Genomic DNA, 14,167 nt, shown 5'->3' on the forward strand with positions numbered 1-14,167 from the left:
TACCGATATACAGTACAGTACTTAGATATACAGTACACTGTCCTTGCAGATACAGTACACTGTCTATCCATGACCCAGAATGCATTAAAGGTCCTCTCTACCTGGAAAGGTGTGCCATTTGATATGAGGTATTTTGATATTCCAAAATGGCAGATGTGCTATTTTGTGTATCTATAAGGATCTTCTCTTTATCTATCTACATGAGTAGATAAGAGCTTTTATTGTTAGTTGAGACAACCTAAATCTTCCATTACTTTGATGTTGCAATATACTACAGATGTAGGATCTTAATATGATCAATCTTTTGTTCCTGAGAATTTTCTTGCAAACTAAAAAGGCTTCTAAAGTGTGTAATTTACACTTTGAAATGTCAAGACTTGATATGCCCTAACTGAAAATGTATCAACCCCTACAAAAATGTCCATTAAATATAATCCATGTAATAATTCACTTTTCCTGATGCTGCAGGATTATTTTCCAGCTGTCACAAACTGGCTCAAAATAAGATCCTACATCTGTACAGCAAGTGTTCCACAGGAGAAGTAGGAGCTCCAGCTGATCTGCCAAATCAAAGTGTATTTGTCATGTGCTCCAAATACAACCTTACAGTGAAATGCTTACTTACAGGCCCTTAACCAACAGTGCAATTTCTAAGTAAAAAATAGGTATTAGGTGAACAATAGATAAGTAAAGAAATAAAAACAGTAAAAATACAGTGAAAAATAACAGTAGCGAGGCTATAACAGTAGCGAGGCTATAACAGTCGCGAGGCTATATACAGGCACCAGTTAGTCGGGCTAATTGAGGTAATAAGTACATGAATGTATAGTTAAAGTGACTATGGATATAAACTCAGCAAAAAAACAAACATCCCTTTTTCAGGACTCTGTCTTTGTAAAAATCCAAATAACTTCACAGATCTTCATTGTAAAGGGTTTAAACACTGTTTCCCATGCTTGTTCAATGAACCATAAACAATTAATGAACATGCACCTGTGGAACGGTCGTTAAGACACTAACAGCTTACAGACGGTAGGCAATTAAGGTCACAGTTATGAAAACTTAGGACACTAAAGAGGCATTTCTACTGACTCTGAAAAACACCAAAAGAAAGATGCCCAGTGTCCCTGCTAACCTGCGTGAACATGCCTTAGGCATGCTGCAAGGAGGCATGAGGACTCCAGATGTGGCCAGGGCAATAAATTGAAATGTCCGTACTGTGAGACACCTAAGACAGCGCTACAGGGAGACAGGACGGACAGCTGATCGTCCTCGCAGTGGCAGACCACGTGTAACAACACCTGCACAGGATCGGTACATCCGAACATCACACCTGTGCGACAGGTACAGGATGGCAACAACTGCCTGAGTTACACCAGGAACACACAATCCCTCCACTGCTCAAACTGTCCGCAATAGGCTGAGAGAGGCTGGACGGAGGGCTTGTAGGCCTGTTGTAAGGCAGGTCCTCAGCAGACATCACCGGCAACAACGTCACCTATGGGCACAAACCCCCCGTCACTTGACCAGAGAGGACTGGTAAAAAGTGCTCTTCACTGACGAGTCACACCAGGGGTGATGGTCGGATTCGTTTATCGTCGAAGGAATGAGCATTACACTGAGGTCTGTACTCTGGAGCGGGATCGAGCGGTGGGGGCGGTGTCTCAGCATCATCGGACTGAGCTTGTTGTCATTGCAGGCAATCTCAATGCTGTGCGTTACAGGTAAGACATCCTCCTCCTTCATGTGGTACCCTTCCTGCAGGCTCATCCTGACATGACCCTCCAGCATGACAATGCCACCAGCCATACTGCTCGTCCTGTGCGTGATATCCTGCAAGACAGGAATGTCAGTGTTCTGCCATGGCCAGCGAAGAGCCCAATCCCATTGAGCACGTCTGGGACCTATTGGATCGGAGGGTGAGGGCTAGACCCATACGCCCCAGAAATGTCCGGGAACTTGCAGGTGCCTTGGTGGAAGAGTGGGGTAACATCTCACAGCAAGAACTGGAAAATCTGGTGCAGTCCATGAGGAGGGGATGCACTGCAGTACTTAATGCAGCTGGTGACCACACCAGATACTGACTGTTACTTTTGACTTAACCCCCCCTTTATTCAGGGACACATTATTACATTTCTGTTAGTCACACGTCTGTGGAACTTGTTCAGTTTATGTCTCAGTTGTTGAATCTTATGTTCATACAAATATTTACACGTGTTAAGTTTGCTGAAAAACGCAGTTGACAGTGAGAGGACGTTTATTTTTTTGCTGAGTTTATGATAAACAGAGAGTAGCAGCAGTGTAAAATTGGGGTTGGGGGGGGGGCACAATGCAAATAGTCCGGGTAGCCATTTGATTACCTGTTCAGGAGTCTTATGGCTTTGGGGTAAAAACTGTTGAGAAGCCTTTTTGTCCTAGACTTGGCACTCCGGTACCGCTTGCCATGCGGTGGTAGAGAGAACAGTCTATGACTGGGGTGGCTGGGGTCTTTGACAATTGTTAGGGCCTTCCTCTGACACCACCTGGTGTAGAGGTCCTGGATGGCAGGCAGCTTAGCCCCAGTGATGTACTGGGCCGTACGCACTACCCTCTGTAGTGCACTACCCTCTGTAGTGCTTTGCGGTCTGAGGCTGAGCAATTGCCGTACCAGGCAGTGATGCAACCAGTCAGGATGCTCTCGATGTTGCAGCTGTAGAACGTTTGGAGGATCTGAGGACCCATGACAAATCTTTTTAGTTTCCTGAGTGGGAATAGGTTTTATTGTGCCCTCTTAACAACTGTCTTGGTGTGCTTGGACCATGATAGTTTGTTGGTGATGTGGACACCAAGGAACTTGAAGCTCTCGACCAGCTCCAGTACAGCCCCATCGATGAGAATGGGGGCGTGCTCGATCCTCCTTTTCCTGTAGTCCACAATCAACGAGTGGAGGACAGAGGAGCCTCTTAAAGAAGAAGTTACAGGTCTGTGAGAGCCAGAAATCTTGCTTGTTTGTAGGTGACCAAATACTTATTTTCCACCATAATTTGCAAATAAATTCCTTAAAAATCCTACAATGTGATTTTCTGGATTTTTTTTTCTCATTTTGTCTGTCATAGTTGAAGTGTACCTATGATGAAAATTACAGGCCTCTCTCATCTTTTTAAGTGGGAGAACTTGCACAATTGGTGGCTGACTAAATACTTTTTTGCCCCACTGTATGTACCCTAGTCAAAAGTAGTGCACTATATAGGGAATAGGGCCCTGGTCTAAAGTAGTGTACTATATAGGGAATAGGGCTCTGGTCTAAAGTAGTGCACTATATAGGGAATAGGGCTCTGGTCTAAAGTAGTGTACTATATAGGGAATAGGTTACCGTTGGGGACGCACGACATGGGTATTGAAGCAGGAAGTATTTTATATGCAGTATATTTGTGTTCAGTCCAAGATAATAAAGTTTATAGCGTTGAATCTATACTGCAGAGGAGGCTGGTGGGAGGAGATATAGGAGTGTTGACTCTATACTGATAAACTCTGTGATTGTGACAGACGACAACAAATTCACATTTGTAAATGCAGTAGAATTGCAAACATGTGGAAAACAGTAACATCGTCAAACCTACTTTATAAAAAGGGCATCATTTCATCAATATTTACAATCCAGCTGAAGGCCCAGAGACGTGGCAGGCAGGCAGAACCATTAACAGGAAGAGTCTAGTAGCAGATAAGTTGCCCTACTTTTATAAGACAAAGCATGGGCAACGTGCAGAATGTACTGAACAATATGGATATCTGTGTTTATATGCAGTAGAATTGTGTCCTGATAATTTTACCCTTAGTGTGTTTGGGACAACAGATTATATCTTCAAAAACAGACACATTGGTTCCAGAGGTATACCATTTTTAATTCAGTGTGTTCCAGAAAGGCACTAAAATAAATTGAGGAAAGCTTGGAGTTGGAATGTTAACAGAGGAATGAAGGATGGAAGGATGGAAAACCAGGAGAAGGTAAAGAGATTGGAACGTTCACATACCACACACACACACACACACACACACACACACACACACACATGACGACACAGCTACATACTTCTAAGGGTTGGTAAAGAACTAAAAAGCCAGAGAGAATGTTCTTCCTCATCATCGATGTGTTTTCTAAAACCTTTCAAAACATTTGTACAGATTCTTCTAAAGTCCTTGTATTGGAGAGAACGCAACAGAACCCTCCTCCACATCACGGCACCTATTCACCACATCACGGGTCCCAAACGGCACCTATTCTCTACATCACGGGTCCCAAACGGCACCTATTCACCACATCACGGGTCCCAAACGGCACCTATTCTCTACATCACGGGTCCCAAACGGCACCTATTCTCTACATCACGGGTCCCAAACGGCACCTATTCACCACATCACGGGTCCCAAACGGCACCTATTCTCTACATCACGGGTCCCAAACGGCACCTATTCACCACATCACGGGTCCCAAACGGCACCTATTCTCTACATCACGGGTCCCAAACGGCACCTATTCTCTACATCACAGGTCCCAGACGGCACCTATTCTCTACATCACGGGTCCCAAACATATGGGGCGCCAAAGGTTCATGGGAGGGCACGGGACCTTCCGATCTAAAACGAAGCAATGCATTAGGGTCAGAACAAGTAGTAAAATGACAAGAGGAAGACTCTGATGCACGTGGGAATATATTTGCTTCGTCTCTATGACAGTGAGAAGCTGAGCTACGACCCTCTAAAGTCGAGGAGTCAAAGAAATTGGACTTCGCTTGCGAAGTAATCTTATACAATGTGTGACTCTGTCGCTATCAAATTGATCGAATCACTTCCTGTAAAATAGAATATGCATAATTAAATTGAGGGTGCATATAAATTATCATAATAAAACATTTCGTAGCGGAAAACATTTGGGGAAATTAGGTCTAGACTATTTATTTTCCTTATCGATCTATTATTATTATTGTCATCATCACAGACCCTGGTTCGATTCCAGGCTGTATCACAACCGGACGTGATTGGGAGTCCCATAGGGTGGAGCACAATTGGCCCAGCGTCGTCAGGGTTAGGGGGTTTGGCCTCGGTAGGCCATCATTGTAAATAAGAATTTGTTCTTAACTGAATTGCCTAGTTAAATAAAAGGTTAAATAAAACACACAAAATAAAATAAATAAATTGCCCACCTAAAATACGTCTTTAGACTTTTTCCTAGGTCCCTTAAATGAACCAAAATGAAGCTGGTGTATTTAATAAAGACAATCTCAATAAACAATAATAAAACCAGGTTGGGAACGCCTGCTGTGCATATTGCACTACTACAGTAGTTACCGATATAGGGAATAGGGTGCCATTTGTGACTCACCCTTGTAGTGTGGACAGAAGAGCTCATTCAGCGTTTTTTTACATATAATAATGGGAGTCAAGTTAAATACAGCAGTGTGGTCGTCACCATAGTTACTGTCCTCTGGTTTTAAATAAGGACTGGAGATGGATGGATAGAATTACCACAGATGGATGTGTGGACGGAGCGCCTCGATTTACACTTGTCCTGTATCCCAAATGGCACCCTATTCCATATTTAGTGCACCACTTTTGACCAGGGCTCATAGGGGCCACAAGTCGTGCACTACAGTGAACAGGGTGCCATTTGGGAAGCAGCAGCTGGGTTCAGAGCACTTCCTCTCTAGCAGACCAATCAGAATGACAAGCAACGGTCATGTTTCAGACGGACTGCAGACTGATCTACCAATCCCCTTACATCCTGACTAACTACTGACTGTTATTGGTAGATCAGTCAGTCTGATCTACCAATCCCCTTACACCCTGAATAACTACTCACTGTTATTGGTAGATCAGTCAGTCTGAACTACCAATCCCCTTACATCCTGAATAACTACTCACTGTTATTGGTAGATCAGTCAGTCTGAACTACCAATCCCCTTACACCCTGACTAACTACTCACTGTTATTGGTAGATCAGTCAGTCTGAACTACCAACCCCCTTACATCCTGAATAACTACTCACTGTTATTGGTAGATCAGTCAGTCTGAACTACCAATCCCCTTACATCCTGACTAACTACTGACTGTTATTGGTAGATCAGTCAGTCTGAACTACCAATCCCCTTACATCCTGACTAACTACTCACTGTTATTGGTAGATCAGTCAGTCTGAACTACCAATCCCCTTACATCCTGAATAACTACTCACTGTTATTGGTAGATCAGTCAGTCTGATCTACCAATCCCCTTACATCCTGAATAACTACTCACTGTTATTGGTAGATCAGTCAGTCTGAACTACCAATCCCCTTACACCCTGACTAACTACTCACTGTTATTGGTAGATCAGTCAGTCTGAACTACCAATCCCCTTACATCCTGAATAACTACTCACTGTTATTGGTAGATCAGTCAGTCTGAACTACCAATCCCCTTACACCCTGACTAACTACTCACTGTTATTGGTAGATCAGTCAGTCTGAACTACCAATCCCCTTACATCCTGAATAACTACTCACTGTTATTGGTAGATCAGTCAGTCTGAACTACCAATCCCCTTACACCCTGACTAACTACTCACTGTTATTGGTAGATCAGTCAGTCTGAACTACCAATCCCCTTACATCCTGACTAACTACTCACTGTTATTGGTAGATCAGTCAGGATGAAAGGGGCATGCATTCTAAGTCATATGCTTGTAGGTATTGAAGACAGAGGATGGGAGGAGTCTCCTGAAATGACACGTGATTGGATGAGAGATTGGAAGGGGGTGGCGATGAGGAGCGTTGGGGGCAGTCCTTCTTCCTTCTGAGAGCCAGGAGGGTAGGATGATTGGAGCGCTATCCTGTCCGTCACCGGAGTGCGTCTGATGATAGGTTGAGATTCAGACACGCCTCCCTCTGTTCTGGATCGTGATTGGTTGGTCACAGTTCCTCCTTGTAGTAGCCCAGCTTAGCAAAACTCATCTCTTTCCTCAACTGCATCACTTCCCAGAACATCTGTTCTGCTAGAGAACAGGAACGGAGATGGAGGGAGGAAAGGAGACGGAGGGAGGAAAGGAGACGGAGGGAGGAAAGGAGACGGAGGGAGGAAAGGAGATAGAGAACAGGAAAGGAGATAGAGAACAGGAAAGGAGATAGAGAACAGGAAAGGAGATAGAGAACAGGAAAGGAGACGGAGGGAAGAAAGGAGATGGAGGGAGGAAAGAGGATTGGACAGAAGAGAGCATAAACATTACAACACATTCTGACTACACTGTAGGGACATTATCAGAACACATTACAACACATTCTGACTACACTGTAGGGACATTATCAGAACACACTACAACACATTCTGACTACACTGTAGGGACAATATCAGAACACATTACAACACATTCTGACTACACTGTAGGGACATTATCAGCACACATTACAACACATTCTGACTACACTGTAGGGACATTGTCAGAACACATTACAACACATTCTGACTACACTGTAGGGACATTGTCAGAACACATTACAACACATTCTGACTACACTGTAGGGACAATATCAGAACACATTACAACACATTCTGACTACACTGTAGGGACAATATCAGAACACATTACAACACATTCTGACTACACTGTAGGGACAATATCAGAACACATTACAACACATTCTGACTACACTGTAGGGACAATATCAGAACACATTACAACACATTCTGACTACACTGTAGGGACAATATCAGAACACACTACAACACATTCTGACTACACTGTAGGGACATTATCAGAACACATTACAACACATTCTGACTACACTGTAGGGACATTATCAGAACACATTACAACACATTCTGACTACACTGTAGGGACATTGTCAGAACACATTACAACACATTCTGACTACACTGTAGGGACATTATCAGAACACACTACAACACATTCTGACTACACTGTAGGGACATTATCAGAACACATTACAACACATTCTGACTACACTGTAGGGACAATATCAGAACACACTACAACACATTCTGACTACACTGTAGGGACATTGTCAGAACACACTACAACACATTCTGACTACACTGTAGGGACATTATCAGAACACATTACAACACATTCTGACTACACTGTAGGGACATTGTCAGAACACATTACAACACATTCTGACTACACTGTAGGGACATTATCAGAACACACTACAACACATTCTGACTACACTGTAGGGACATTGTCAGCATGACAACTGGAGACTAAAGATTGTCAGTACGACTACTGTTGAAGATTGTGGGAATCCTATAAACGACAAAATGCTAGAACAGCCACTCCGCGGCTACGTTAAAAGCATCCTCACTTGGCTCCGAACTCGTCTCCTCTATTGAAAAACAATGGCCTTCTTGTGCTAGTCTGTAACCTTGAGGAGACGTCTCTAAATGAGCTGTGTGACTGATGAGCCTCCACCCTCTAGGGTAATGGACATAGAAATAGAATCAGAATGATGAGGTGAATGGGGATTACCATTCTAGGTATTCCATTTCTATGCTAATAGGATTCCACCATGTCAGATAGCTGCTGAGTTAGCCCAATCTACAGCACCACTGGGTCCATGAGACACACTACTCTACATGACTTATTCATATGCATGTGGCCATGTACTGTGGTTTCTGAGAACACGTCCATCCATGGATCCATCCAATGCTTCACATTAGCTAAAACCACTGAAGATAAGTGGATTCACATGTGACTGTAGGCAAAACAACATGGCTGCAGCGTTACAGGAAAAGCACTGCTAGCTGATCTCACCGTCCTGCAGCTTGACCAGCCCTTGGTGGATGTAGCGGATGTAGGTGAAGAAGTTACAAACTGACGTGATCTGGAGAGAGAGAGAGAGAGATCAAGGTTAAATGTCTAGACTGGTGAAACATTAGATGGTGGACTTGAATCCTTTTCTTATGCAGGGAATTAGACGTTGATAAAGAGAGTGCTGTAGATGTATGGAATGACAAGTTGATAAATGAGAGTGCTGTAGACGTCGTAGGGGATTACAGGTTGATAAATGAGAGTGCTGTAGACGTCGTAGGGGATTACAGGTTGATAAATGAGAGTGCTGTAGACGTCGTAGGGAATTACAGGTTGATAAATGAGAGTGCTGTAGACGTCATAGGGAATTACAGCTTGATAAATGAGAGTGCTGTAGACGTCGTAGGGGATTACAGCTTGATAAATGAGAGTGCTGTAGACGTGGTAGGGAATTACAGCTTGATAAATGAGAGTGCTGTAGATGTATGGAATGACAAGTTGATAAATGAGAGCGCTGTAGACGTCGTAGGGGATTACAGGTTGATAAATGAGAGTGCTGTAGACGTCGTAGGGGATTACAGGTTGATAAATGAGAGTGCTGTAGACGTCGTAGGGAATTACAGGTTGATAAATGAGAGTGCTGTAGACGTCATAGGGAATTACAGCTTGATAAATGAGAGCACTGTAGACGTCGTAGGGGATTACAGCTTGATAAATGAGAGTGCTGTAGACGTGGTAGGGAATTACAGCTTGATAAATGAGAGTGCTGTAGACTTCGTAGGGGATTACAGCTTGATAAATGAGAGTGCTGTAGACGTGGTAGGGAATTACAGCTTGATAAATGAGAGTGCTGTAGACGTCATAGGGAATTACAGCTTGATAAATGAGAGTGCTGTAGACGTCGTAGGGGATTACAGCTTGATAAATGAGAGTGCTGTAGACGTGGTAAAACTCACCCGATAACGACAGAAAGGAGACACATAGTAATAGTTGCTGGAATCACCAAACTTGATTCTGTGCTTGCAGGTTTTGGTCTGGCCACTAAGGGCACACTTTCTGTGAGGAGAGACAAGAAACAGAGAGATAGTGGTAAGAATGACCATTCTGAAACCAAGTGGTAAGAATGGCCATGCTGAAACCAAGTGGTAAGAAAGACCATTCTGAAACCAAGTGGTAAGAATGGCCATGCTGAAACCAAGTGGTAAGAATGGCCATGCTGAAACCAAGTGGTAAGAAAGGCCATTCTGAAACCAAGTGGTAAGAACGGCCATGCTGAAACCAAGTGGTAAGAACGGCCATGCTGAAACCAAGTGGTAAGAACGGCCATTCTGAAACCAAGTGGTAAGAACGGCCATTCTGAAACCAAGTGGTAAGAACGGCCATTCTGAAACCAAGTGGTAAGAACGGCCATTCTGAAACCAAGTGGTAAGAACGGCCATTCTGAAACCAAGTGGTAAGAATGGCCATTCTGAAACCAAGTGGTAAGAAAGGCCATTCTGAAACCAAGTGGTAAGAAAGACCATTCTGAAACCAAGTGGTAAGAAAGGCCATTCTGAAACCAAGTGGTAAGAAAGGCCATTCTGAAACCAAGTGGTAAGAAAGACCATTCTGAAACCAAGTGGTAAGAACGGCCATTCTGAAACCAAGTGGTAAGAACGGCCATTCTGAAACCAAGTGGTAAGAACGGCCATTCTGAAACCAAGTGGTAAGAAAGGCCATGCTGAAACCAAGTGGTAAGAAAGACCATTCTGAAACCAAGTGGTAAGAAAGGCCATTCTGAAACCAAGTGGTAAGAAAGACCATTCTGAAACCAAGTGGTAAGAACGGCCATTCTGAAACCAAGTGGTAAGAAAGACCATTCTGAAACCAAGTGGTAAGAATGGCCATTCTGAAACCAAGTGGTAAGAATGACCATTCTGAAACCAAGTGGTAAGAAAGACCATTCTGAAACCAAGTGGTAAGAATGGCCATTCTGAAACCAAGTGGTAAGAAAGGCCATTCTGAAACCAAGTGGTAAGAAAGGCCATTCTGAAACCAAGTGGTAAGAAAGGCCATTCTGAAACCAAGTGGTAAGAACGGCCATTCTGAAACCAAGTGGTAAGAAAGACCATTCTGAAACCAAGTGGTAAGAAAGACCATTCTGAAACCAAGTGGTAAGAAAGGCCATTCTGAAACCAAGTGGTAAGAAAGACCATTCTGAAACCAAGTGGTAAGAAAGACCATTCTGAAACCAAGTGGTAAGAAAGACCATTCTGAAACCAAATGGTAAGAATGGCCATTCTGAAACCAAGTGGTAAGAAAGGCCATTCTGAAACCAAGTGGTAAGAACGGCCATTCTGAAACCAAGTGGTAAGAAAGACCATTCTGAAACCAAGTGGTAAGAATGACCATTCTGAAACCAAGTGGTAAGAATGACCATTCTGAAACCAAGTGGTAAGAATGACCATTCTGAAACCAAGTGGTAAGAATGACCATTCTGAAACCAAGTGGTAAGAAAGACCATTCTGAAACCAAGTGGTAAGAATGACCATTCTGAAACCAAGTGGTAAGAAAGACCATTCTGAAACCAAGTGGTAAGAATGACCATTCTGAAACCAAGTGGTAAGAATGACCATTCTGAAACCAAGTGGTAAGAATGACCATTCTGAAACCAAGTGGTAAGAAAGACCATTCTGAAACCAAGTGGTAAGAATGACCATTCTGAAACCAAGTGGTAAGAATGACCATTCTGAAACCAAGTGGTAAGAATGGCCATTCTGAAACCAAGTGGTAAGAATGGCCATGCTGAAACCAAGTGGTAAGAAAGGCCATTCTGAAACCAAGTGGTAAGAAAGACCATTCTGAAACCAAGTGGTAAGGTCTTTGGGTAAACACATTGTATTCCCCTCACACAGACAGTGACGAACCACTGAGAACAAAAACATAATTCCCCCAATTCTCTCTGCTTCCTCCCAACTTCACCAAATAATCTCCTTTAATCCACCCAATATTCTTAACCAAGGCCAGAGACGTTATCAGGAAGTCAGTTGTCAGCGGTGGATTCTGATTGGTCACGGTTGGGTGAGGAAGGAGGATAGCAGTTTCAGTACATTGTAATCCCCCCCTAGGATCCTAGAGAGGTGATTACTGATTCAGTACATTGTAATCCCCCCCTAGGATCCTAGAGAGATGATTACTGATTCATATTGTAGACAGAGCAGAAGGAGAGCATATTAAAAACACAGACATGGAGATACACTATATATACAAATCAGTGGATTCGGCTATTTCAACCACACCCGTTGCTGACAGGTGTTGAAAACGGAGCACACAGCCATGCAATCTCCATAGACAAACATTGGTAGAAGAACAGCCTTACTTAAGAGCTCAGTGACTTTCAAAGTGGCACAGTCATAGGATGCCACTTTTTCAACAAGTCAGTTTGTCAAATTTCTGCCCCGCTAGAGCTGCCCCGGTCAACTGTAAGTGCTGTTATTGTGAAGTGGAAACGTCTAGGAGAAACACAGTGGTGTCGGCCACACCAGCTCACAGGAAGTGACCGTCGAGAGCTCACAGGAAGGGACCGTCGAGAGCTGAAGTGGGTAGCGTGTTTAAAAAATAATATCTGTCCTCGGTTGCATCACTCTCTACCGAGCTCCAAACTGCCTCTGGAAGCAACATCAGCACAATAACTGTTCCTTCGAGAGCTTCATGAAATGGGTTTCCGTGGTCGAGCAGCCGCACACAAGCCCAAAACGTGCAATGCCAAGCGACGGCTGGAGTGGTGTAAAGCTCGCCGCCATTGGACTCTGGGGCAGTGGAAACGTGTTCTCTGGAGTGATGAATCCCGCTTCACCATCTGGCAGTCCGTTGGACGAATCTGGGTTTTGCGGATGCCGGGAGAACGCTACCTGCCCGAATGCATAGTGCCCTTTCCTGTTTCAGGATGACAAAGCCCCCGTGCACAAAGAGAGGCTCATACATAGTGCCCTTTCCTGTTTCAGCATGACAAAGCCCCCGTGCACAAAGCGAGGTTCATACATAGTGCCCTTTCCTGTTTCAGCATGACAAAGCCCCCGTGCACAAAGAGAGGCTCATACATAGTGCCCTTTCCTGTTTCAGCATGACAAAGCCCCTGTGCACAAAGAGAGGCTCATACATAGTGCCCTTTCCTGTTTCAGCATGACAAAGCCCCCGTGCACAAAGAGAGGTTCATACAGGTTCATACAAAATTATTTGTCGAGATCGGTGTGGAAGAACTTGACTGGCCTGTGTAGAGCCCTGACCTAAATTGGAAAGCCGATTGCGAGCCAGGCCTAATCAGTGCCTGACCTCACCAATGCTCGTGTGGCTGAATGGAAGCAAGTCCCCACAGCAATGTTCCAACATCTAGTGGAAAGCCTTCCCAGAAGAGTGGAGGGTGTTAAAGCAGCAAAGGGGGGGGACCAACTCCATATTAATGCCCATGATTTTGGAATGAGATGTTCGACTAGCAGGTGTCCACATACTTTTGGTCATGTCGTGTAAGTCGAGGAGCATGTTGTTAGAATGTGAGGCATATTAAACAGAACCTGAAGAACAGTGGAGGAACATGTTAGAATGTGGGCTAGTCGTTAGGTGGGCTAGTCGTTAGCTGGGCTAGTCGTTAACTGGGCTAGCTGGGCTAGTCGTTAGCTGGGCTAGTCGTTAGCTGGGCTAGTCGTTAACTGGGCTAGCTGGGCTAGTCGTTAGCTGGGCTACTCGTTAGCTGGGCTAGCTGGGCTAGTCGTTAGCCGGGCTAGCTGGGCTAGTCATTAGCCGGGCTCGCCGGGCTAGCCGTCAGCCGGGCTAGCCGTCAGCCGGGCTAGCCGGGGTAGCGGTCAGCCGGGCTAGCCGGGGTAGCGGTCAGCCGGGCTAGCCGGGGTAGCAGTCAGCCGGGCTAGCGGTCAGCCGGGCTAGCCGGGGTAGTTGTTAGCTGGGGTAGTTGTTAGCTGGGGTAGTTGTTAGCGTACTCACTTTGGTCCTCCACACTCCACAGCAGAGGCCTTGACGACAGGCAGCGTCTGGAAGCCCACCGGCTCCACACTGAGCGTGTTCCTCTCCACTGCCTCCAAGATGGCCGACCCCAGCTACAGGAGAGGTTAGAGGTCAGGGTGAAAGTGCTCTAAGGCAGGAAGCCCACCATAAGTCCACAGCCTCCAAGATGATGTTAGAGGTCAGGGTGAAAGTACATTATATTTATAGACAGTACTGCTTCAGTTACTTCTAGTTTTGTCAACATTTCTAAATACTTCTTTCAGTAAGTGTCAGTTTTTCTCATCTGTCAGTACCTCTATTCTGCCACAAGAGGGCAGTGTAAGAGATCAGTCTATTCAGAGTACAGAATAGTGTTGCAGGGTATACCGAAACTTCTGTACATTTTAGACTGTT

General features: G+C 44.6%; 1 protein-coding gene across 7 annotated transcripts in view; it reads right to left on the reverse strand.

The window, feature by feature from the left end:
• Positions 1-3,860: 3,860 nt before the first annotated feature.
• The window catches only part of rab3ip (RAB3A interacting protein (rabin3)), a 71,703-nt gene continuing 61,396 nt past the window's right edge, over positions 3,861-14,167 (reverse strand). For 5 of the 7 annotated variants that reach the window (XM_071331773.1, XM_071331772.1, XM_071331771.1 and 2 more), the window contains 4 exons: positions 13,754-13,866; positions 9,736-9,835; positions 8,783-8,852; positions 3,861-7,006 (listed from right to left, as the gene is read on the reverse strand). In XM_071331773.1, the coding sequence (XP_071187874.1) occupies positions 6,924-7,006; positions 8,783-8,852; positions 9,736-9,835; positions 13,754-13,866 (366 nt within the window). In that variant the 3' untranslated portion in view covers positions 3,861-6,923. Of the gene's footprint in view, positions 7,007-8,782; positions 8,853-9,735; positions 9,836-13,749; positions 13,867-14,167 lie in introns of those variants that run through there. The other 2 variants (XM_071331774.1, XM_071331776.1) reach the window with 2 other exon arrangements.

Source organism: Salvelinus alpinus, chromosome 11 (assembly GCF_045679555.1).
Source record: "Salvelinus alpinus chromosome 11, SLU_Salpinus.1, whole genome shotgun sequence".
Classification (NCBI taxonomy): domain Eukaryota; kingdom Metazoa; phylum Chordata; class Actinopteri; order Salmoniformes; family Salmonidae; genus Salvelinus; species Salvelinus alpinus.